The sequence below is a fragment of the Oreochromis niloticus genome, linkage group LG2 (genome assembly GCF_001858045.2).
Source record: "Oreochromis niloticus isolate F11D_XX linkage group LG2, O_niloticus_UMD_NMBU, whole genome shotgun sequence".
In the NCBI taxonomy this organism is placed as follows: domain Eukaryota; kingdom Metazoa; phylum Chordata; class Actinopteri; order Cichliformes; family Cichlidae; genus Oreochromis; species Oreochromis niloticus.
The window spans coordinates 31,960,245-31,983,257 of NC_031966.2; the positions used below are offsets into that span (position 1 = coordinate 31,960,245).

General features: G+C 42.7%; 1 protein-coding gene across 8 annotated transcripts; it reads right to left on the reverse strand.

Annotated features, from left to right (window-relative positions):
• Positions 1 to 435: 435 nt before the first annotated feature.
• Positions 436 to 22,769, reverse strand: micu3b (mitochondrial calcium uptake family, member 3b). Of its 8 annotated transcripts, none has more exons than XR_267262.4 (16): positions 22,384 to 22,769; positions 19,395 to 19,542; positions 17,242 to 17,273; positions 17,005 to 17,083; positions 11,953 to 12,000; positions 11,763 to 11,845; positions 11,615 to 11,686; positions 9,705 to 9,746; positions 7,775 to 7,870; positions 7,211 to 7,299; positions 6,813 to 6,984; positions 4,369 to 4,477; positions 3,015 to 3,172; positions 2,486 to 2,554; positions 1,227 to 1,402; positions 436 to 992 (listed from the first exon to the last, which is right to left on the reverse strand). XR_267262.4 is itself a non-coding variant. In XM_005460477.4 (15 exons), exons 1-14 carry the CDS (start codon positions 22,654 to 22,656, stop codon positions 2,486 to 2,488), a joined length of 1,470 nt encoding a protein of 489 aa, XP_005460534.1. In that variant the 5' UTR covers positions 22,657 to 22,769; the 3' UTR covers positions 436 to 1,399. The 8 variants fall into 8 exon arrangements, 5 of the variants coding, with proteins under 5 accessions (XP_005460534.1, XP_003455846.1, XP_005460536.1 ...); XR_003213805.1 differs by adding an exon at positions 1,956 to 2,190 and having other exon boundaries at positions 436 to 1,399; XR_267261.4 differs by adding an exon at positions 1,956 to 2,190 and having other exon boundaries at positions 436 to 1,402.
• Positions 22,770 to 23,013: the final 244 nt, after the last annotated feature.

Consider the following 23,013-nt stretch of genomic DNA (forward strand, 5'->3'; position numbering starts at 1 on the left):
CAGTACTTTGAAGTTGCTGAAGCACCTCTAAACAGACCTTTTCAGATGGCACAATATCTGTTTATATGAACTTGATTGCTCACATGAAAGTGAAGGAAAAGCGAAGCCCTCATCAAAACAGGCTGGAATGCAAAGTACAGTTGAATAGCTAAGAATGAATGTGTGATCACTGAAATGACACTTACCTTTCATGTTACTTCAGTAAGTGCAGGATTAGAGCACGAGACTGTAAATTATTACCCTGCTGAATTAATCATTTAAAGATTAAAAAAAAAGCCCCTGATTAGAGTCTTGAACACCCACACAGCCCCAAGTTCCCGATGATTAATACTGTTAATGATTTGCCTTCAGGTTGAGATTAAAACAGCTAATTTTATCTAGTGTGGCGCTGCCACCAGTTCACTGTAATCACAGAGAGGAGAAAGCAACAGCAGCTTGTTGAGGACGCTCGGCCGAGAGTGGTTTATTCGCTTACAGGCATGAAAACAGTGATCACGCCGGTGACGTGTAACAGTCGAAGCCTGATCTCAAGTGAAGAAGTAGCTCAGCTATTCCAACATTTAAACAGAGTATTGTGAAATGCAAACACATTAGTCTGGTTAATATTAAAGCATGTAACTTTTTTTCCTCAGCACAGCTCTACCCAAAGCATGACATGGCTTAAGAACTCGTTACAGTAAGTGGAAGTTATAGGAAAAGTACATTTAGTTTCTGTAACTCCATTTATATTAAAGCTCAGGAGTGAAACAAACATATGGCTTTAACATTTTGCATACGTTTATACAGAGGTCATCCCTGCAAGTGGTGTGAAAGCACTTCTCTGCACCAGCCAAGAAATGATTAACACTGTTAGCTGCCTGTAGTCAAACGGGGGGAAAGCCACAGTGAGTGTGTTCGGGCCTGCTGCCTCTCTGGAGGATCCTGGAGGGTTTTAGCTGCAGAGCTTTGGGGGCGAGCGAGAGGAGGAGGAGAAGCTGATCTGTTCAGGGGGGCTGCAGAGACCACAAAAGGACCAAGTATGGAGGCATATCAGGCTTAGGAAAGAACGAGTGACCAAAAAATAAAATAAAATACTTAAGCATTAATAAGACAACCATGATTTTTCTTTTTTAAATAAATAAATAAGAGTCAGCAACAATAAATAGCAAAAGCATATAGTTAGACTTGCAGAGTCCTGTAACGCTGGGTGTTAAGTAGCAGGTCACTGTGTTCATTTGACCGCTTACAACGCCTCTTCCATTTGGCTGACCACATCCTCTTCGTGCCACATCCTGTTTATTTCAAATCTTCTAAGATAGAGAAATAATGTGCTGCAGTGTGCATTAACCCTTCTGTCGTTGCAGAGAGGAGAGGCTGCTGATCCACACTGTAAGACATGCACTGGTGCTGGGACCTGCACCTGCTGACAAAACAGAGAGAAGAAGAAAAAAAAAGCAACCATGAAACCAAATCGCATTAAGGGAGCATTAAGACAATTCACTATTTCCTACTGAGAAACAAAAACCTTCTCTTAAAAAAGGTCATGGAGCTCAGTGAAGCAGCAGTCCTGCAAGTATGTAGAGAAGAAAAAAATCAAGGTCTTTTGCAGTCAGATGTAAATTTTTAGTGCAGGCTCTGTACACCTATCGAGCACAACACTGTGCCCAGCTGCCTAATATCATGTTTGTGCCCCTTTTGCTGCCAAAACAGCCCTGACCCATCAAGGCACGGACTCCACTAGACCCCTGAAGCTGTGCTGTGGTATCTGGCACCAAGTTAGCAACAGATCCTTCCAGTCCTGTAAGTTGAGAGGTGGGCGCTCCATGTATCAGACTTGTTTGTCCAGCACATCCCACAGATGCATTGAGATGTGGGGAATTTGCAGGCCAAGTCAACACCTCAAACTCATTGTTGTGCTCCTCAAACCATTCCAGCAGAACATTACCCACAACCTAACAGTGCCTTCACCAGCTCACCTTCATCCTATAGAGGCGTTTCCATACCCAGCAGACTGTGATGCTCTGTGTATTCTGACACCTTTCTGTCAGAAACAGCATTAAGTTTCCAGCAGTTTGAGCTACATGAGCTCGCCTGTTGGATTGGATCATGCGGGCCAGCCTTCACTCCCCACTTGCATCAGTCAGCATTGCCCATCCATGACCCTGTCAGCGGTTCACCACTGTTCCTTCCTTTACTTTCTTCCTTCCTTTACTTTTTAAAAAAAAATCAGAGATCAGATTATTATGCCCTGTCCTGCGAGGTTCCTTTGAAACATGTATACAGCTTTAAACTGCACTGCTCACTGCTCATGTATGCAGGCCTAAGCCGGTATCTGGTGGCAGTTGTTCAGGCGTTAATATTACAGTGAAACTTAATGCTTCCGACGAGGACAGTGTGGGCTTCAAACACATCTCCAAAGACTGTGTGCTGCTGTAGTACAGTTTTTAATTCTTTGTATTTTGTCCCATTCATCAGTGAACGCTGACACCGTGCAAAAAGCTTTTACCTATTTGCCTGAAAGCTCCTTCTTCATGCAGGACTTGAAAGAGACAAACTTTTCCTCCACTCGGACGCCCTGTGAATTGTGTGCGAAAGGAGAAAAAAAGAGAAAGAAAGTCAATTTGATTTGAAGAGAAGCCACTAGATGGCAGTATAGTGCCATATAAAGCTCAAATCTTTAACTCATCAGCGAGTTGTGTTTCCGTGACAAAATGCAGCAGGAGTGTAATTTAAACATGACGATGTGGTGTATCTAAGGATACTGCAAGCTAAAGAAAAATGGCACGAAATCAGCCTTTACTTAAAGTCAAAATTAAGCAGAACACATGATGATTTTGTTACTAGAAGCTGATCAAGTAGAGGAAATTCTTTAAAGTACCGCTGAATGTAAACATGCATGTTTGAGTTCTTACTTAACCCATATTTTCCTGTTTGACTCTAATTTATGAGACAGACAGACTACATATGAGAAAAGACTTAAAGAAAAAAAAACAGAAAATAAATCAATAATGCATAAAAGCCCTTAGCTGTCTTACCCCAGCACCGTGGTGCAGCCGGTCTTTCATGACGCCAACAAACTCCCTGTGGCTGAGCTTATTGTCGTGGTCCTCGTCGAAGATCCTGAAGACAGTGCTGACCAAGTGGGGGGTCAGTTTGATGCCAGTGGCCACGTACACCGCTCTGGTAAATTCCTCTGCAGATGACACATTATCACATGTGTATTACCAATGTTAGCAGTATCAAACATCTTAGCTGGGAAGCTTTGGATCCTGGCATTCATGTGGCTGTTTCTTTGATACCATCCACCTAAACATTGCTGCAGTCCTGCCACGCTCCATGACTCCCCGGATCTCAGCCAAACTAAGCATCTGTGCGATATGTCAGACCAAGGACACGAGACACCCTCAGAAGGCCTTATTTATGCCCTGAGTGGCTCCAAGCTGCTTTGGTGGCACCATCACCATATTAGGCTGGTGAATCTAATGCTGTGGTTGATCAAAGGAATGTTATTATAAATATTAAAGCTCTCTCAACTTTTAAATGAAAGTCAGAGAGGTTAATTTATTCATGAAGAGCAAAACTCAGACTGGTGGAGAATTTACGACAATCTGTGCAACAAATAAATATACTTCTTTTTTAATTAAATGGATTTAACACTCGAGTTCTACACAAAGCATGTAATCACATTTTAGACAGGAGCAGCTAAAGCGCAGGCTGAACACTTCAGCCAAAGTCAGCTGTGAGTCAAAGGTCATCGAGCCCATCATCTCTGACCAGCCTCACTAAACACTCTTGTAGCTGCATGGGAGCAAATCCCTGCAGGCAGGTATCCTCCTGCACTGGAGGCTGCTTGAGCAGTTCTAAGCTGTTAATACACTCACATGCAGATTCAGTGTTCAGGTGTAGATGTACTTTTTTTGGCTATAGCTGGATGATAGTGCCATTTTTTCAGATCTGTTAACAGTATTTATGCTAAGAAGAGGTTTAAACTCTGCAATTTTTGTCTCTTTTTACAAACATAAAGAAACTGAACATTAGAGTTGGAATTATCATAAACTGTAGTTATATCACAGATCTCGATGGCGACCTGTCCAGTGTGTACCCTGCCTCTCGCCCTAAGACAGCTGGGATAGGCTTCAGTCCTCCCGCAAGCCTTAAAAGGTTAAGCAGAAGAGAATGGATGGAAGGATTTTTCTCGACTTAAAACTCTTTATAATTAGTCCAGGTAGACTACGAAATGGTCGGTCCTTTCTATAGAAGTTTAGAAGTTGTGTTTTCGGTTTTCCCCCATGAGTCAGAGACAGACAACAAGAAGTCAGAGACACAAAATAAAACTAAAATCACTTTAAAAACACCTTCTGTCCATGCATCCACACTGTGAGACGTTACCTTGGCCAATTGAGCGGTTGGCAAAGTTGTACATTTGCATGGCGATGGTAAAATCCTCCAGGTTGTTAAGGAATTGGAAGAAGGACCGAAACTCCTCAAAGGTGATTCCCTGCACAGGAATAATAACCAAATACAAAAAAAGCAAAGCTTTTATTCAAGGACACAATACCGCCGAGACACGTAAAGCAAACAAGACACATGTGTTAACACTCCGGCACCGTGTGCTAAAATTCACACAATGCGTAATCTGCTTTCTTTCATCTTGTGGGGAATCCTCTCGTGTGTGTGGGACCTTGGAGTCATCAGATAGATAACACACCCAAACAGACAAAGTATACATTGCTGGATTTTCCCTGTGCAGTATGGACATGCTGAGCTGTCAGCAGCGGGTGAGGAAGGGGGGGGAGGATCGTCGCTTTTGGGAAGAGGTCAGGCCGTTTGCAGACTTTTCTAAAGCAGATTAACCTGATACTTGAATAAACAAAAACAAAAGTGATGAATCCCCAAACATCTCAGGCTTGGCTGATGACTATAACACCGAGCCCATTGATGTCCACTCAACCATCCTGCGGCTACTAGCTGCTTCTCTCGCCGGGGGCCCAGCCAAACAGGCAACACACACAGCCGAACAAATGGAGTAATGACTAATCTGTGACGCTTTGCTGTTTTAACAATGTGAGAGCCATAAAATATCTCTCAGCATAATGACGAGACCCACTTGATTATCAATGGAGATCTAGCAACAGGCTACTCCAGTTGGCTGAGGAGCTGCTGGCACCTTCTCATGCGGGTCAGCGTGCCAAGAGGAAAAACAAATTCAAGCCAAAATGAGGCTGTTTCACTCAACAGCTAATTCACAGAGCGGCATTAAAAGGAAGAGAAGGGTGAAATGCTTCCATGTTCATGTAAACCAATATCTTTGCAGACTACTTCGGGATTAAAGCCACACATCACCACGCGAGGATCCAAACTTTGTGTTTGTAGAAGAATCGTGATTCTACAGAGCATCTGGTGAAAAGGCTGCATAGCTTTTGGAAATCCCCTCCGACTGCTGGACTGATGTAGTGTTATGACTTTTGCAGTTGTTTTTATTGGGGTTTAGTAATTTTGAAGCTTTGTGTTTTATTCGGTCCACAAAGAAGTGGGAATTCTTCCATTTTGGGAATTTAATAGGATGGCTGATGCTGCTGTCGTACATGTAAAGATGTAAAAACAATATTTTGTGGCTTTACAAGGACTTATCTTGTGTGATGTAGTAGTTTGCCAGTTAGCAGCAACACATATCTTCCACTTAGGATAGAGTATACTGGACTATAGGGGCGATATCATTCACATGCATACTTAAGTGCAAACTGAGTCGAATTAAACTAACCATCTTCAAGCTAAAGTTTAGCACAAATAAATGTCAATCCTCTTCTCTTATACTCAGCAGCTAATTACAGAAAGCATGCAGCGAAATGCAGAAATTCTGAGCTGCGGCTGCAGCTGCAGAAAAACAAAGTCAATGCACAGTTGCCAAAAACTGCACTTCCCTGTGTGGCCACTTGAGGCTCTAAAACCAAGCCAACTCATGGGCATCTATACAGCAGGGTGGACAATGTATACAACCTGCTGCAAAAATTATTTGGTTACTATAGCTAAATCTACAGCAGCCAGGCAATTTAAGAAAACACGAGGAAATAGACAAAATGCTGCAAAAGCACACAAAACACAACAGTTTTGTGTTTTTGGCGACACATTAACGTCACGCAACAGCTGCAGAAGTGATAGAAACCAGAACATCAGAAGGGCTGCACTGAGACACATTTGTCTCACATTTGTGTCTCAGTGCAGACACATACTTTGTCTGAGACACACTTAACAGAAGCAGAGGACTCATACGATACTGTAGATGCATATTTGCCATTAGCCGTGTCACTTCTGCAGCTGTTCCGTCAGGTTATTGTCTAACCAAAGTTTTATAAAAACATTCTTTATTGTTTGGTTTTGGTATTTTGTTGGCTTTTCAGTGCTTTTGCTGTTTTTTTCTTGGGCTGCAGTGTGTTTGACCTCTCAGGGCCACTGTATATTTACCCCTTCATAACAATTGTACTGACTATGACATGCATATAACTCAACTTTTCCAACTACATGAAGGTTAAAGGTTTTGTGACAGCATGAATAAGACCATGGCCTTCATGCTGTATGATGAAGGGCATGGACACGTGAATATGGTATTTTAATTTAAAAAAAGGTGCAATACTTTAAACTTCGGGTGACATTAGAGTTTTCATTCATACAGGCTATGATAAAAATACAGATGTACTTCTTAAATTCATTGTTAGGAAGTAGGGGATACTTAGGAAGTGCGAGTATACTGGTGGTATTGGATTATATTATACTGTAGGTTAAACCTTGTTCTTTGAGGTAATGTTGACAAAGGGAAATTGAATGTAAAAGCGCACCTTTTCATCTGGTATACTGTGACGCATGTTCTCCAAATACCCGCTAACATCCTCGACATTGGTGTAGCGAAGGAGGATCTGAGCAAAATCTTCCTCGCTGATGGTGGGCATGCCTTTGGAGTAGGAGAGGAACTCTATCTCAAGCACCTCTGTCTGCAGGTTGTCCATGAACCTGAAGGAGTGAGACAGACGGCAGCTGCTGACAGGAAACGCCATCGCCAGAAGCTTGGTACAAAGGAATACTTAACATAGTCAATAACAAAACCACTAACTGTTGGTGGGTTAGTGCGGCATGGTATGAAAATGATTAATGGCCGTATAATAGCGTCAGATAATGATTTTTTTTTCCAGGGACATCGTCATTAATCACAGAGCAAGCAACGGGTTTCTTGACTCACTTGTAAAAATCCTCAAATTTCAGCTCAGCTTTGCCTTTTTTCCCAAAGAAATGCACCAAGAGTGTGGTCTCCGATTTTTCGTCCACATTCTATGAGAGGGAACAAAAGTTTACAGCATTAAGACACAGATTTAGCTACAGACTGCAAAACCACACACAATGCAACAAAGTAAACACTGATTACTGCAACCATTAAAGCAGAAACCAAGTGTCAACAAAACTTCCCATCCAGCTGTCAGAATCAGCTTTTTAATGTTCCAGATTCAGCTCGACTCAGAATTAATTAATTCTCTCTTTTTTAACTGTCATCTCTCATTTCTGCACGATACAAACTTGTGCCATGCAACAGAACCATCAGCCATGCCACGCTTCTTCCTGTCGAAGCGCCATTTAAAAAATTCACACCACTGATCAGACAGATGCGTAAATCGAGAGCGCGCTCTGCTGCGCTCGCTAACACATTATTGTCAGATTCCAGCAGAAGCATGAGGAAACTGAGATGATGCACAGTATCGTTCTTGTGATTATTTAACAAAAAAGCAGCTTAAAAAAAGTGCCCGGCTACCTCGGTGAGATCAGAAAACAGAACTTGACTCGTGCCACGTCTGAGAACATCCCACATGCCTCGGGCAGCCACATGCTGACCGTCTTTTTTTAGAACCTGTGGTAGCAATCGAAGCACAGCTGTTAGAAGACATAACACATCTGGTTCGTGTCACCAAGAGAAGGGGAATGGAAGGTGGATACACAGACTCCGACAGTACACGGCGTTACAGGCGGGAGGATCGAGGAAACAGAGCGAGATGGGGAACTGGGCAGGCGTACAAAAAAAAGACAGACAGACAGGTGAGCTGAATACCCACAGAGACAACGGGGACAGACACATGCAGAAACAGCGCGGGGCTGACACCTGCGTATCCGAGAGGCTGATCGGCCCTGACATGAGCCTGCGCTGCAGCGATGCATGCAGCCTCTTGGCAGGGATGTCGAGCCAACGTGGCTAACACATGTCCAAAGCATGCGAGGTGTAAGACCTGGAGGAGGATTCATGCCGGGTCAGCGCTGAAACTGAATCCGACAATATGTCATCGTTTGATGCTACACTGCAAAGTAAATGCAGGCAATCAAACACCTTCCATCTCCAGAACTGTTGAGTCGTTTTGCCCCACGTCACATCCACTGCTCGATGCTTACTGGAAGCCACTCTGCTGTATTTTTCTCAACGAGCTCGGGCTGCTTAGATCTTTGATTAACGGATAATTACCATTATTACAGTTTACACTCCTTCCTTACTCTCCCAGCTGCCGCGGAGCTACTACAGCTGCTCCAGAAAACATTTTCTCCTAACTGATGTGCAATAAAAAAAAATAAAAAAAGATCACAGGAAACCAGTCTTCCGTTTAGTGAAGAAAAACAAATGTAACTCCCACTTATGAACCAAAAGATGTTGGTCCCCTCTCATTCTCATTGTTTATTATTTCAACCCATCATTTCTTGAGCCTCAAGGCCTCTCAAGTCCCGACATCACCTCCCTGAAAAACAAAAGTATCGCAAAAACCAACCAGAAGCAGCCAGCTGCTGCTGACACGTGTTCTTAAGTGTGGCTTGCTTCATTTCATAATATTTATTTATCTTATTCAGTTCTTTTTTTTCATCTCTCAGGCCCGAGGCAGAAAGCGAGACAGCTGATAAAACAGCTCTTCCTCTACGCCTCAGTGCTTCTTAGCAGAGAGGGAGATTTACGGCATGATCCCGCAGCTAATTACGGAACAGCTCTTTAATGCTCGCCGCTGTTCCCATCTCATCCCATGAAAAGACCCTGAAACACTTGTAATTAGAATATGCTGGGGAAAGCCCAACCGCAGCACCCAAGACGTGCCTGTTATGTCTTATTGAAAAGGTTTGACTTTTGAACTCTGTGCTGGAAAGATACCTACAGTAAAGCAGAGGGAATCAAAACACACAAAAAAGAAAGAAGAAGAAGAAGACACACCTACAGGTAAAGTGTTCAAACAGCGCTCTGTGTTAGCTGCAGGCTCTCCTACGTGTTTGCAGAGCGGCTTTCACAGTGCTTCTGCTGCTCCTGTCTGACTGGCATCTTCATGGTCAAACCCATCTCTAAAGGTAACCTGAGCCTAAATACCACTCCTCAAGAAACTGTAAAAATAAAACATGTGGGTCCGGGCAAAAGCGGTGTCAGTCTTCAGGTAAGAGCTTTTTGAAGTGAAATCTCTTGCCCAACACTGACAAAAGGCGAGTACATAAATCATCTGAGCTGCACCCCTCCTGCTTTTGCCACACACACAAATATGAGATAATGCTAAAGCACAGAGTGAGGTATTTCGGATTTCACTGAATGTGAAGTGAGGTTATCTCGGACAAATACGGGTGGTGTCAGCCCCTCAGAAACATGTATATTTCCTATGATAACTCAGGTTAAGGAGACCACATTCCAGAAAGCGTGCAAGAAGCGGCACCGTTTACAGGCTACATACGGTGTGAGCCTGAGATCTGTGATTTCCATAAAGCTGCAGGCTCTGAAATGCAAAAGAAAAAAGAACAGGTGAATTAGTGCAGAGTGCGAGCTTGTAATTCACAATGTATTTTAAAACAGGAAGACAGCTGGAAAAGACATCAAGTCAAGACAGCGTATCTGACAATGGTCCCAAATTACTGTTAAGCCTTATAAACGCATGCACAGCCAGCCCATCCTGATCTAGAGAATCCATTCTAATGATCTTTTTGATAGTTATACGGGCGCAATTTTAATTCAAGGCTGTCCAGAGATGCTAACGTTTGTCCCAGCAGAATAAGCTCCTCTATGCTGCGTTCTTATGAGATAAGACCTCAAAGAGTCGCTCTTATCGCTCTATTGAGCTCGCCCTGTTTACATCCACCTGCATGCACTGTAAGACAACTCCAAAGAGATGAAAGCCTTAGGCATGTTTTACCCTGTATGACCACCGTCACCTCTGTGCAGCGAGTGTTCTCTCTAGGATTACTGCAAGTGTCTCAAGCGAGCACAGACCCACACAGTCTGATCTGACCTCAATGGTGAGATTCAGACTGATGTCTTTAAATCTGCATTACTTCTTTTCTTTCTTTGGCACTAATGCGGGAAACAGAGCAGGCAGTAAACACGCCGTTTCACCAGCTTATTAACTTCATATGAGAAGAAGATCAACAGTGACAACATTTCATTGGAGGTTTCTGAATGTAAATCAATCATTCATTCTCCTTTCAGCTCTGACTTTGGCCTCCACCAGCTCCTCAGGGACAATATGGCTCTTTAGCTGCAAACTATGTTCTGCTCTAAGGGGGCAGCATTTGCTGGATTTCTAAAAGCTCTTTTTTCTTTGCTGGAAACAGTTAAAATAACCGTTGTAGCCCATAAAAAATAGCTAAATATATAAAAATAATGTTTTGTTTCAGCTCTGTCAGTTCACACCAATTCCCAGCTTGTGGTCAAAGCGCGAAAATGCACTAAATAATGAAGGGATTGAAACTGCAGCTCCTCAAATGGCCATATAAGGTCATTAATAGTAAACTTCCTGTTAAAATGACCAACTTAAGTGTTGTTAGTAACACAAGTGTTGCAACTCAAACCGGTGGCTGCTGTTTGTTGCTATACTTGTTTGGCATTCAGTTTTATCTCTAGCGTTAGTGTATAACTCTCCAGCTCATGATCATGTTCAGTTTAAATAAAAATAACTTAGCTTAGCTTGAGGCAAATTAGTGGCGGCATCTATTGTTTCCTTACAACAGCTTTTGTGACACACTGAATTACCACCTTGTTGCATGTTGTTGCCATAGATTGTATGTCAGAGAGAGATGTCAAAAGTGTGACTTCACCCACTGGCTTGTGTGAGTCCTTCAAAGTGGGCTTCAGTGTGGAGCCAGAAATGAGCATATCTTGATTACTGAGCAATTAGTTTAGTTCACTGGCAACTCAAGGCACTTTATATTGTAAGGTAAAGACCCTACATTAATAGAGAAAAACTGCAAGAATCAGATTACTACCCCAGCCACCACCATGAGTAAGCATTTGGTGACAGTGGGAAGGAAAAACTCCCTTTTAACAGGTAGAAAGCTCAGTCGGAAACATACTCAGGGAGGGGCAGCCATCTGGGCTGATGATTTACAAGACATCAATAGACTGTGTCCAGTGTGTGCACAGAGACAGGAAAAGGTGTTGAATTAACCCCACAGCAAGCCACGTTGTTTGTCTGGTAAGTGCATAAAAAACAAATCCAGACCTCCAATAGTTCCTATGTGATAAGTTGCAAACTTTGTCACAGTGTTGCTTGTGCAGACAGCATGCAGCATGCTTTTCAGGCCTTTTCTGGTGAATCCAGGCTGGTAAAAAAAACCATTAGAGCCACTGAAAAAGGATTTAAACTCATACTTGCTGGTCCTGTCTTTGCATATCTTCAGTAATGTCTTTTCTGTCCTTCTTCTTACGGAAAATCTCTTCCAGCTAGGAGAGAAAATACCATATTATTAAACATCAAATCTGTGTGATTTAATCTGATAAATCATGATGATTTCCATACCACCAAGAACTCCCTTTTGTCCACCATTTCATTCCCATCTGCATCAAACATGTTGAAAGCAATCCTGAAGCCTGCATGGGGCTCTAGAAGTAAACACAATGGAATTACGTCAGACAGGCGCCTTTATATGCTTTTTAAAAAATATAAATGTTAAAGATAACAGAGTAAATCAGTTCAAAGGTATGCTGACTTGTTAAAATGCACAGCAGGAAGAGGTACTCTGTATAACTGATGACACCTAGAACAAAGACAAAAAAAGAAAAGAGTCAAGCCAAGAAACAAAAACCTAAATGTTCCTTTTCACACTCAAAATGGCATCAAATGACATTAACCAGTTAGCTCAAGGTGTTTGCAGATGTTCAAAGTCATGCTGCCAAGATGAACAATCCATCCAAAGAAACAGAGCACGCCTTCAGACACAGGTAATCTCCTCGTGCTTGGCGATAACATCTTAAAAGGTGCCTTTTACTTCATGCTTGGTGTTCCCCTCACACAAACACGAACTTTACAACTGAGCTGACCTATCTGGACACAAACCCAAACAAATTTAAGGCCCGTGGCTTTCTGATCGTGTTTGGGTAACAAGGTGTAATACATTCTTGAGTGATCTGTCACTGATTGAGAATAGCCGATTTGGGCTTTGTGTCGCATCCTTCAGCCCCCTTTGTTGTGTGACACGGTAAAGGGAAGAGTAAGTGTCAGGAGACGTCTCAACCAACTAAGGAGGCTTCTCCCTTCTGCCTCTGAAAGCATTCCCAAGCTTTTGTTTGCTCAGGAAGATAGAGAATCGAGCTAAGATAGTTCTGGGTGACTGCTCTGGATGTTATGGGAAAAGAATTCAGGTACGAGGTTTGCTGCAGGGAGATATTTTCAGAAAGAGGAACACTCGAGGAAAAAAACCCAACTAGTCAGGAAAGATTTAGTTATTACTGTCTTGTGCTTCTCCTTGGAGCTGGAATCATTTTGCAAATGCACAAACTAAGGTGGGAGAAGATCATCAGTCGTGCATGGGATCAGACATAAAATCATCTAAAAATGTTCTAAAACAAAGCACCCAGCTCTCTCAGTTTGGCAGGTATGACCCTATAATGACAACAGATCTCCACCTTCAAAGCTTTTAAAGCTTAAACAGCTTGAAGACAGGGGAAAAAAACTTTTAAGATTCCTGCCATGTCTCACCAATACCACACACCTTCACTCGTGGAGGGAGACCCCCCTTCTCCCTTCAAGCTCAGCCTCTGAGCTCAAGTAGATGTTGTTAGACAATACAAAGAATTCCACAAAAACACTTCATACAGAGTGGCAGTCCCGGAGATGTAATCCAATGCCATTCTTAGGCTTCATCATGTCCGTGGTGATCAGGGGGGTGGCCAGTGGGACATGTCTCGACACAGCTGGGTTCAAACAGCTCCCTCATTCTCAAAAGCAACGCTTTGTTCACAGATCAATCCAGTCCTTTTTTCACTGACAAAGCTGCAACGTTTAACAGCAGGATTAAAAGCTCCAAATCCCAGCATTGGCACTTAGCTAAAGCAACAGAGGAGGAGAGCAGAACAGTGAGATCTGATGCTCCACTGCCACATCTGACCTGCTGCGCTCAGAGTTTGAAGGCCCAGGTGGGAACATTAAAAGGGGACTTTGAGTCACACTGACAACTTCAGTTGGGCTTCGTGTGATCTCATGAAGACCTCAGGTTTGCGGCAGTTTCACAGTCTGCTGTTTTCAGCACATATAGGCTACAGACGTGCAGAGTGCAGTGTTCATGTGTACGGTTTACGAGCTTCAGGAGCCTGCGCGGTGCTCACGGTGAAGACTAGGAGTACAATAGAATAGAATAGCCTTTATTGTCATTGTACAGGGTACAACGAAATTGGAGTGCCACTCCCTTGGTGCAAAACACAATAATAAATATAAATGTAAAATATAAAAGGTACAATAAAACAAACAATAGTAAGTACGATATATACAGGATAGCAGCATAATATAATGACAGTGACAGTATGGTATGGCTAAGCAGGTTCAGTTGTTTTTGTGCTTATTTACTACGGTGATAGCTCGGGGAAAGAAGCTATCCCTGAATCTGTTTGTCCTGGTTTTATGTGACCTGTACCGTCGGCCTGAGAGTTTGCAATGACCTCCAGGCTGGGCAGAGAGCAGCCAGTGATCTTCTGGGCTGTGTTGATGACCCTGTGCAGAACTTTCCTGTCTGCAGCTGAGCACCCTGCATACCATGTTGTTATGCCGTACGTTAGGATGCTCTGTAGAATGTCACCAGCAGCCTCTCCTCCGGGTTGCTCCTCCTGAGCACTCTCAGAAAGTGGAGACGCTGCTGGGCCTTTTTTACCACCGCAGTGGTATTTGCAGTCCAGGAGAGATCATCAGAGATCTGCACGCCCAGAAACCTCATGGAGTGTACCCTCTCCACACGGTTCCCGTGAATGTAAAGTGGGGCCGGGTCTGCTCTGCCCTTCCTGAAGTCCAAGATGAGTTCTTTAGTTTTCGTGGTGTTCAGTTGGAGGTTATTAACTGAACACCACTCAGTCAGTCTGTTGACCTCATCTCTGTAGTCCGACTCATCCCCCCTTGAGATGAGTCCAACCACTGTGGTGTCATCCGCGAACTTTATGATGGTGTTTGAGAGATGGGTAGGGGAGCAGTCGGATGTGTAGAGCGTAAACAGGAGGGGACTCAGAACACATCTTTGTGGAGACCCGGTGCTGAGTGTGATGGTGCTGGACAGGTGGTGGCCGAGTCTGACAGACTGTCTATTTGTCAGGAAGTCCTTGATCCAGAGGCAGATGGGGGTGGAGAGTCCCAGGTGAGACAGTTTCTGGACCAGGATCTCTGGGATGATATGATTGAATGCTGAGCTGAAGTCCAGAAAGTGACAGATTTCAGTTGAGCTGTCAATTAAATGAATTCAATAATTTATGCCATCAACAAGAAGTCACTACATTTGAGTAGGTGACACCAGAACATTTTAAAAGCTCTAATCTTCTTCATTTTTTAGCTTTTTAATTGTGCATGGTATAATGAGCATAGTGGCTCATAGTGTAGTGGTTTACAAGTGAAGGATCCCAGTGTGTGTTTTGCATGCTGTAATTAAAAGTAGTCTTCTTTGCCTTTTCTCCTTCGTATTTGTGACAATCTGTCTGAAATGTAATACAGTACTGTGTAAAAGTCTTGAGCAACCCCTCATTTCTTTATATTTTGCTAGCAAAATGGGAATATTTATTGAAACGTGCAAACATACAGGGAAATATAGTTAAAAGGCGAAAACAGAGTTTGTACAATTCTAACAAGCTTAAAAGTGAATATTTGTATGATCACCTTTATTCTTCAACGCAGGCTGAACTCTCTTAGGCAGCTTTCTTTTCATTTCTTTAAGTAGTCTTCAGGAATAGCTCTGGAACATTCAGAGCTCTTCTTTGGATGTCGGCTGCCTTTTGTTCCAGTCTCTGTATAGATGATCCCACACTGCTTCAATAATGTTGAGGTCCGGGCTCCGGGGAGGCCAATCCGTGACTGATAATCTTCCATTGTGTGTTTGTCTATCCAGGTATGGTTTTACTGTGTTGGGAGTATCACCAGTGTGTCTTTTGTCCTGTCTTACTCACCTCAGATCCAACTGGTCAGCAGATGGCTGCCCCTCCCTGAGTCTGGTTCTGCTGGAGTCAAAAGGGAGTTTTTCCTTCCCACTGTCACCGAGCACTTGCTCATAGGCCATCATAGGCCTGATGGTATTTTTCTGTGGTCGTAATTGCATCAAACAGAGCCTCCACCGTGTTTTACAGTTGGCTGTAGACACTCACTGTTGAACCTCTCTCTTCATCACTCCTCAGTTACCACTGAGTTTCAATCCAGTTCTTGTGTAATTCGGCATACGTACGTCAGCCTTTTGTCCCTGTTTCCCTTCCTTAAGAACGGCTTCTTGACAGCCATCCATCCACTGAGACCAGAGGCTTCAGTGAACAGTAGATGGATCAGCTGAAGGGTCAGATGCATCTCTCAGGTTCTGTCTCAGTTTCTTAAAGACATGACTTTTCACATACTATTCAACTGCTGAAGATAGTTTTTAAGCCTGGGTATTTTTTCATCCACTTCTCAAGTTTCCTTTTATTTTATGGGTACACTGCGCACCACCCCAAAATCTTCCAAGTTTTCAGCTAATAAAAGCGTCCAGTGTCCAAAGAAAAACCTAGACAACTGTTGCTCACTGTAAAAAAAAGTTAGAAGAAAGTCTGGCTCCTTGGAAGCAAAATATAAAGAAATAACCTGTGGATCAAGACTTTGGCAAAGTACTGTATATTTACTTGTATATACATAACCTTATATATACATGACCTCTCTGCATTGAATCATTCTATTTATCTCTGTCTCTCTTCCACAGCATGTCTTTATCCTGTCTTCCTTCTCTCACCCCAACCGGTCGCAGCAGATGGCCCCGCCCTTCCCTGAGCCTGGTTCTGCCGGAGGTTTCTTCCTGTTAAAAGGGAGTTTTTCCTTCCCACTGTCGCCAAAGTTCTTCCTCATAGGGGGTCATATGATTGGGTTTTTCCTCTGTATGTATTATTGTAGGGTCTACCTTATGATATAAAGTGCCTTGGACTGACTGTTGTCGTGATTTGGCGCTGTATAAATAAAACTGAATTGAACAAATAATTTATGTACTTGTGTTTTTTGGGGGCTGGGTCTGTAACCCAGCATTTTTGTGTTATTTTGTATTTTCTTTGCTTATATATTGAGATAATGTTAAGTTCTAGTATTATATTAGTTTGTCTTGAGTTTTAGTCTAGTTTATGTCTCTTCTATGTCGCCTGATTTATGAATCTTTTCCTAACATTTGTAACATTCGTAACATTTTTAAGTGCTTTTCTTTCAAGGATCCTTGTCACAGGCTGGTTACAGTCACAGGCTGCTTTCAGTCATAATTATGTAATTTATGAGCCTCCAATAACTTCACAGTTGAAGCATTTTACTACAGACACAAACAAGCCTTGTTGTGTGTACTGTACCATCAATGAGCCATTCCTTCATGCAAAGGTTATCTAAAAATAAATCTATGACATGTTAGCAGACTGATGAAAAGATAAGATAGCAACTACAACCCACGCTTTCTGCTCCAGATTAGGCACATGGACAACAGAGCACGCTTTGAACGAGACATGGGAGGGCCTTAAAAAAATAAAATCTCACAAAGGATTTATGTGTACAGCAGGAACACACAGAGCGGGTTCTTTACCTCGTTCACGGAGATTTCTAAACAAATTAGATGATCCTTTCCAAACAGGTGGGGTATCAGCCAGCATCTTGTCTAATTCCTGCGAGAACAGAAGCAAATCCCTGATCTCACATTCATTTCTTAGCCCTTCAGTGTGATGTATTTGCTGGTGTTACAGTAATTCGAGAGGATTTTGCACAGATAAGGAGGAGGCTCTTTGAAGCAGCATCAAGGGCTTCAAATGACAGCACAACTCACCTTTTTCGTGAGGGACTTGCAGACTCTCCTGCCTAAACAAAACAAGGCCAACAGTTAGTGGAGTCAGGAGTACAGGACTGGGAAGCACGAGTGAAAACAAGTGTTTACAGGGACAGAAATATACGCTGTGCGTTTCCATGAACACATTCCAGGGGCCAATAAAGCAGAAGATAAGCAGAACACATCATAAAAACACCTGGCTGGGAAACTGTGTCGATAACATTGACGTTAACCCTCTACCGACACATTTTAAAGCCTCTGTCTGGAATAACGATCACCACTAATGTTAATAATCCTGCAGATCTTATGTATGGCAGCACTGAACAGAAAAGCATGGCTTTATTACAGCCACAGTCCTACCATGAAACACTGTGATTAAAATTTAGCAAATTAACACTAAGCAGCTTCACAACAATAACAAATAGCGTGCCACCACCTTTCTGCGTCCTGTTTACCTTCATCATTAGATGCCAGCGATAGAGGCCACACACCTAATGTTACAATCAATCACAGTAAGTCAAGACCGCCTTATCATTACATTTATGGTATCCGTGCTAAGTTGTTTGGTCTCTGTGGGTCCCTGTGACTTTGTTACCACATAAATGAGCCATAAAAGTAAGGTTGCTGGTAAAGATGTCTATCTTTATGCAGGTGTTATGACTGAAAGCACTTAGAGCTGTGTCTAATTGTCCGATGATACTTCACAGGCCCTCAGCAACAAGGATATTCCGGAAAACAACACCCTTTCTTTTTTTAAAATGCTATTAAATCATTGCGTAACTGAAAACAATCGGATGAAGGAGTGGAGATTTATCTGGTAACATGACGGACATGTAATTAAGCAAATGGCAGCTGGCAAAAGCAGTTAATTCATTCATAGAACAACAAAGCTCAAGTCAGATAAATCTTTAATACAACAAATTTAATCTCACCAGAAGCATTCTCACCTGCTTTTAGGACACCACTGAACTCAAAAGCCTGCTTTTCACTGGCCAAAATTAGCATCCCAGTAAATGATAAGGACTTAAATTACAGATAAATGATCCTAACCAAGTCCCCACCCTGTCTTCATGATCAGCCAAGGAGAAAAAAAAGATGCTGAATTCAAAACTTTATTCCTTTAAATCGCTTGTCCATATTTTACACACAGCCTGCAGTCTTAACCAGACAAACAAAGTGTTACGTCCCTCTGCAGCCTGAACTGGTCGCGCATTGACGACGGTGGACTGTTTGGGTGTTGCATGGGCTTAATTAAACACCTGATGAGGTGTGGGTGGAAGCATGCCGGGTTGGCTTGGGAGGATACACCATTTCTTGCTGTCCATCATGCTCTCCTGGATGTGTACTCAAGAGGCTCTGAGGACTCAAACATGTTGGCTGAATAACGTGAATTAAAAAACAGCTGATTCTTCCATGGGATGAGCACCCGACCCCTAGATTTGAACCTGGTATGTCTGATCATTTTAAATTTTTCATTTTAAAAAATCCTTCTTTATTATAAACAAGGCACAGCAGATGGCCAGCCCTCTCTGAGCCTGGTTCTGCTGAAGGTTTCTTCCTGTTAAAAGAGCGTTTTTCCTTCCCACTGTCGCCAAAGTGCTTGCTCACAGGGGGTCATGTGATTGTTGCGGTTTTCTCTGTTTCCTTTGTTTTATTTTAGGGTCTTTACCTTACAATATAAAGAGGTTTAATTGATTTTATATAGATAAAATAAACTGAATTGAATTTTACATTGTGGCTTTATTTACTGAGCAGTAAGAAAAGAACCAAAACTCAATTTTACCATTTGTTTCAATGTGCTAAAGCAATACACATAGGTGAACTGAAGTTTTTTACTGTCAGTTTCTTATTCTAAGGTCTCCAAAGGTCCTATTGGCTCAATAAAGGAAAAAGATTTAAAAGCAGATAGTGATTATTTTCAATATTTATGAATTGTTTGACCATGTAGTAAAAAAAGGAGGGAAACACACTCTTTATAGCCCCAAAGGCCACACTGAAATCTTCAAGCTAATCCTGGCATTTTATAAGGTAGAATAAGTAAGAGATTAATTGACTGGCTAACCATTTGACCCGAGCACCAACACTTATTACTTCATTCCTCTCAAAAGACATGTGGCACTGTGTTGTGAGCTGGCTGTCAGGAGCTGACTCACTCTTTGGTTCGCTCAGAGTGACCGACTCGATGAAGTTCAGCGGAGTCATGTAGAGCTGTCCTTCATACTCCACCGAACTGAACAGACGAAATCTGTTTTCATAGGAGGACATGTAGGCATCTCCATCGTCCAGACTGTAGGTCCTTGTCTGCAAGCACACACACAGACACACACGCGCCATGAAATACTGCAAATCATATCAGTGATTATAGTGTCTGAAAGATGCTTCTTATGAAATCCATGGAAGCTTTTTCTGTCACGAAAAGCCTCGCTCACATGGCACAACAAAGAAGCCCATGCTTTAATTCGGTAATGGGGCGCATGTTATGTCAGCCTTATTTTTCATCCCTGCACAGCAGATAATGTCCCTACAACTGCTCAAACCCAGGCAGATCAGAAGGCCGGACTGGTGAAGACAGAGTGGATCTCTCTGTCAGGTGGCACACCGCCAGGTCCACTGGGCACAGAGCAAACACCCGGGGAATGCGTGCCCCCCTCTGCTTAACCATTAAACCCCCTCTAACCACCCCCGCCTCTCATCAAATATCAGCATGTCCGCCAAACTTTGGTGTCCAGTTTCCTGTGTCCCTGGATTCCCCCTTTATGTGGACACCAGTTGAGCTTACCTCCCTCCTACCCACAGATATCAAAGAAGCAATCTTTTTGCTGCGTGGAGCCAAGCGAGCACATCACACATGGTTTACGAGTTTGTTTACATCCCCCAGTGATCTGTAAAAATCTTGTTAGCATTGTCGACACATTTCTGCGGTGCTGTGTAATAGGACATAATGCACGTAGGTTAAACAATTAGAACCAGGCTGCAAAAGTCTGTGTATGAAGCTTATAATTGGTGCTGAAAAGAATAGGTATAAACGGATAGACCTGAATCAGAAACATTTAAAAATCCTTTAAAGTTTTAATCCTTTAAAGCCAAGTGCATCATATTTGATACATGAATTTTGGGGTTTTTTAGATTTGTGATTCCTCCTGATGTAGCAAATATGACACAAATTAAAACTCATATATGCAAATTAATATTTAATTTTTTATCAGAGAGTTCACAAAAAGGATTTAATTTTCTGGCAATTACTTCATGGTTTAAAGAAGCTTTACAGAATTAAAATGACTCCTTTGTGTGTTGTTCTGGTTTACAGCTGCTCAGACGCCATGAATTGTCCTTGCTTTTTGAAAGAAGGCAACTTCACCACAAAGGTTTCATTTACAAAGAAAACATAACATTTAAAAAAAGATTGTGACATCCAGGATTGTAACATCCAGTCCTGTTTACATAAGATGATCACTTACTGGCCACTTTATTAGATACACCTGTTCAGGTTCTTTGTAAAATAAATATCTTATCAGCCAATCACATGGAAGCAACTCAATGCATTTAAGCATGTAGATGCAGTGAAGAAAACCTGATGGAGTCCAAACTGACCACCAGAATGGGAAAGAAAGGTGATTTAAGTGACTTTGAACATGGCATGGTTTTTAATGCCAGATGGGGATTTTCCCACACAGCCGTCTCTAGGGTTTACAGCGAGTGGTTTGAAAAAGAGAAAATATCCAGTGAGCAGCACTGCTCTAGGCAAAAATGCCTCGTTGATGCCAGAGGTCAGAGGAGAATGGCCAGACTGCTTCAGGCTGATAGGGAGGCAACAGTAACTCAACACAACCAAGATATCCTGAAGAGCATCTCTGAATGCACAACACGTCTAAGTTTGAAACAGATGGGCTACAGCAGCAGAAGAACAGAGGCTATAATTCACACCAGCTCACCAAAACTGAACAATAGAAGGTTGGGGGAAAAAGTCACCTAGTCTAATGAGTCTCAGTTTCTCAAGAGACATTTGGATAGTAGGGCCACAATTTGGCAGAAAAAACATGAAAGCATGTGACTGTCTTGTATCGACAGTTTAGGCTGGTGGTGGTGTGTGATGGTGCAGGGCATATTTTCTTGGCACACTTTGGGCCCGTTAGTAACAACTAAGTATCATTTAAACACTATAGCCCACCTGAGTATTGTATTGATTATAGCCATCCCCTTATTACCACAGTCTACCCAAAACTCAAATAATCTCAAGCTGGTTTCTTGAACATGACAGTGAGTTCACTGCACTCAAATGGCCTCCACAGTCACCAGATCTCAATCAAACAGAGCACCTTTGGGATGTGCTGATACAGGAGACTCACATAGTCGATGTGAAGCAGACACATCAGCAGCAACTGTGTGATGCTGTCATGTCAACACTGACCAGAATCTCAGAGGAGTGTTTCATCCACCTTGTTGCATTTATGAAACGAAGAATTAAAGCAGTTGTGAAGGCAAAAGAGTGAAACCTGGTAATAGGAAGGTGCATCTGACAAACTGACCCGTGCGAGTATAGACAGAGGAAGTATACTGCAGCATATATCGTCATACTACAAGTCATTCAGAGCACTTACAAAATGGTAAAATAGTAAATTATAGAAAAGTATTTTAGAAATCATCACACAGAACAAATTCTGATATTAACAAATACACGTGCAGCACAGTATCTGGTTACAGGTCAGATGTTCCTCTTATTTTGTCCACCACTTAAATCTAAACAGCAGTGCGTACACAACATTAAATGTAGTATGCATCAGTAATAATCTTCAGTCATGGCCCATAGACTGTAAGCCAATCAGGCAAAACCTTCAGTCATGGTGGCCATTTGGCCACGCGATCTAGGACGCCTTTTGACCACTTTTTTTTTGCCATTTCAGCACCAAAGGTCGCGGATAGCTCCTTATGGTAACGACATATAATTATAACTGTCACTTCACGTGCACGAGGCTGTCTTGGTGATCACGTGCTGGGGTTCAAGTTGCTGCTGTTCATTGAAGATAAACTGGGAGTATTTTTAATTCCTTTCCTCTGTGTGTGTGTGTTTGGTTGTGTGTGTATGTGTATTGGAGTGACCTGAATGCTGTCGCCATACAGCAGCCGCTGCTTACTTTATCGTACCTTATCGGTGGCGGAAACTGATGGCAGCGCCAGATGCATGAGCCGAGCCTCGACGTGGCTCTTCAGTCCGGGGCGCCTACCGACGTGCGAGCGGCAGGAGTAATAATAGTAATAGTAATAATAAGCGGCGGCGGCGCCGGCTGTGATGCTCGCTCCCGCTGCGATAAGTTTCTGCGCTTTAGTCGCCTTTGAGGGTGTTTGAGGCGGTTTCCGCGCCGTGAACGTCTCTGCTTTGGAGCTGAATGAAAGGATAAGCCTGCGCAGTGCAGCCATGGCTGTTTACACTGTGGTGTCGTAACCGATATCACGCGCACACACAGACAGAGAGAGAGGGAGAGCAGGGGAGCTCGAGCCGTCTGCTGCTCGCGAGCTCGCGAGAAATGCCGTGGGTATTTCAAGTAGCTCATGGATTAAAGAGCGTCAAATTTGTAGGAGTGAAAGAACTGCTGGGGGGGGGGGAACTACATGTAGAGTTATATCTCGTGTAAAAGGTGATGTGAAGTGGTTTATATTTATATTTATATCTTTGCTATTTTTAGTTTTATTTTAAGTGATGCGCGCGCTCAGTTTAAGCCACCAGCCCACCAACAACTCTCTCTCTCTCTCTCTTACTAAGAGAAGAGGAAAAAA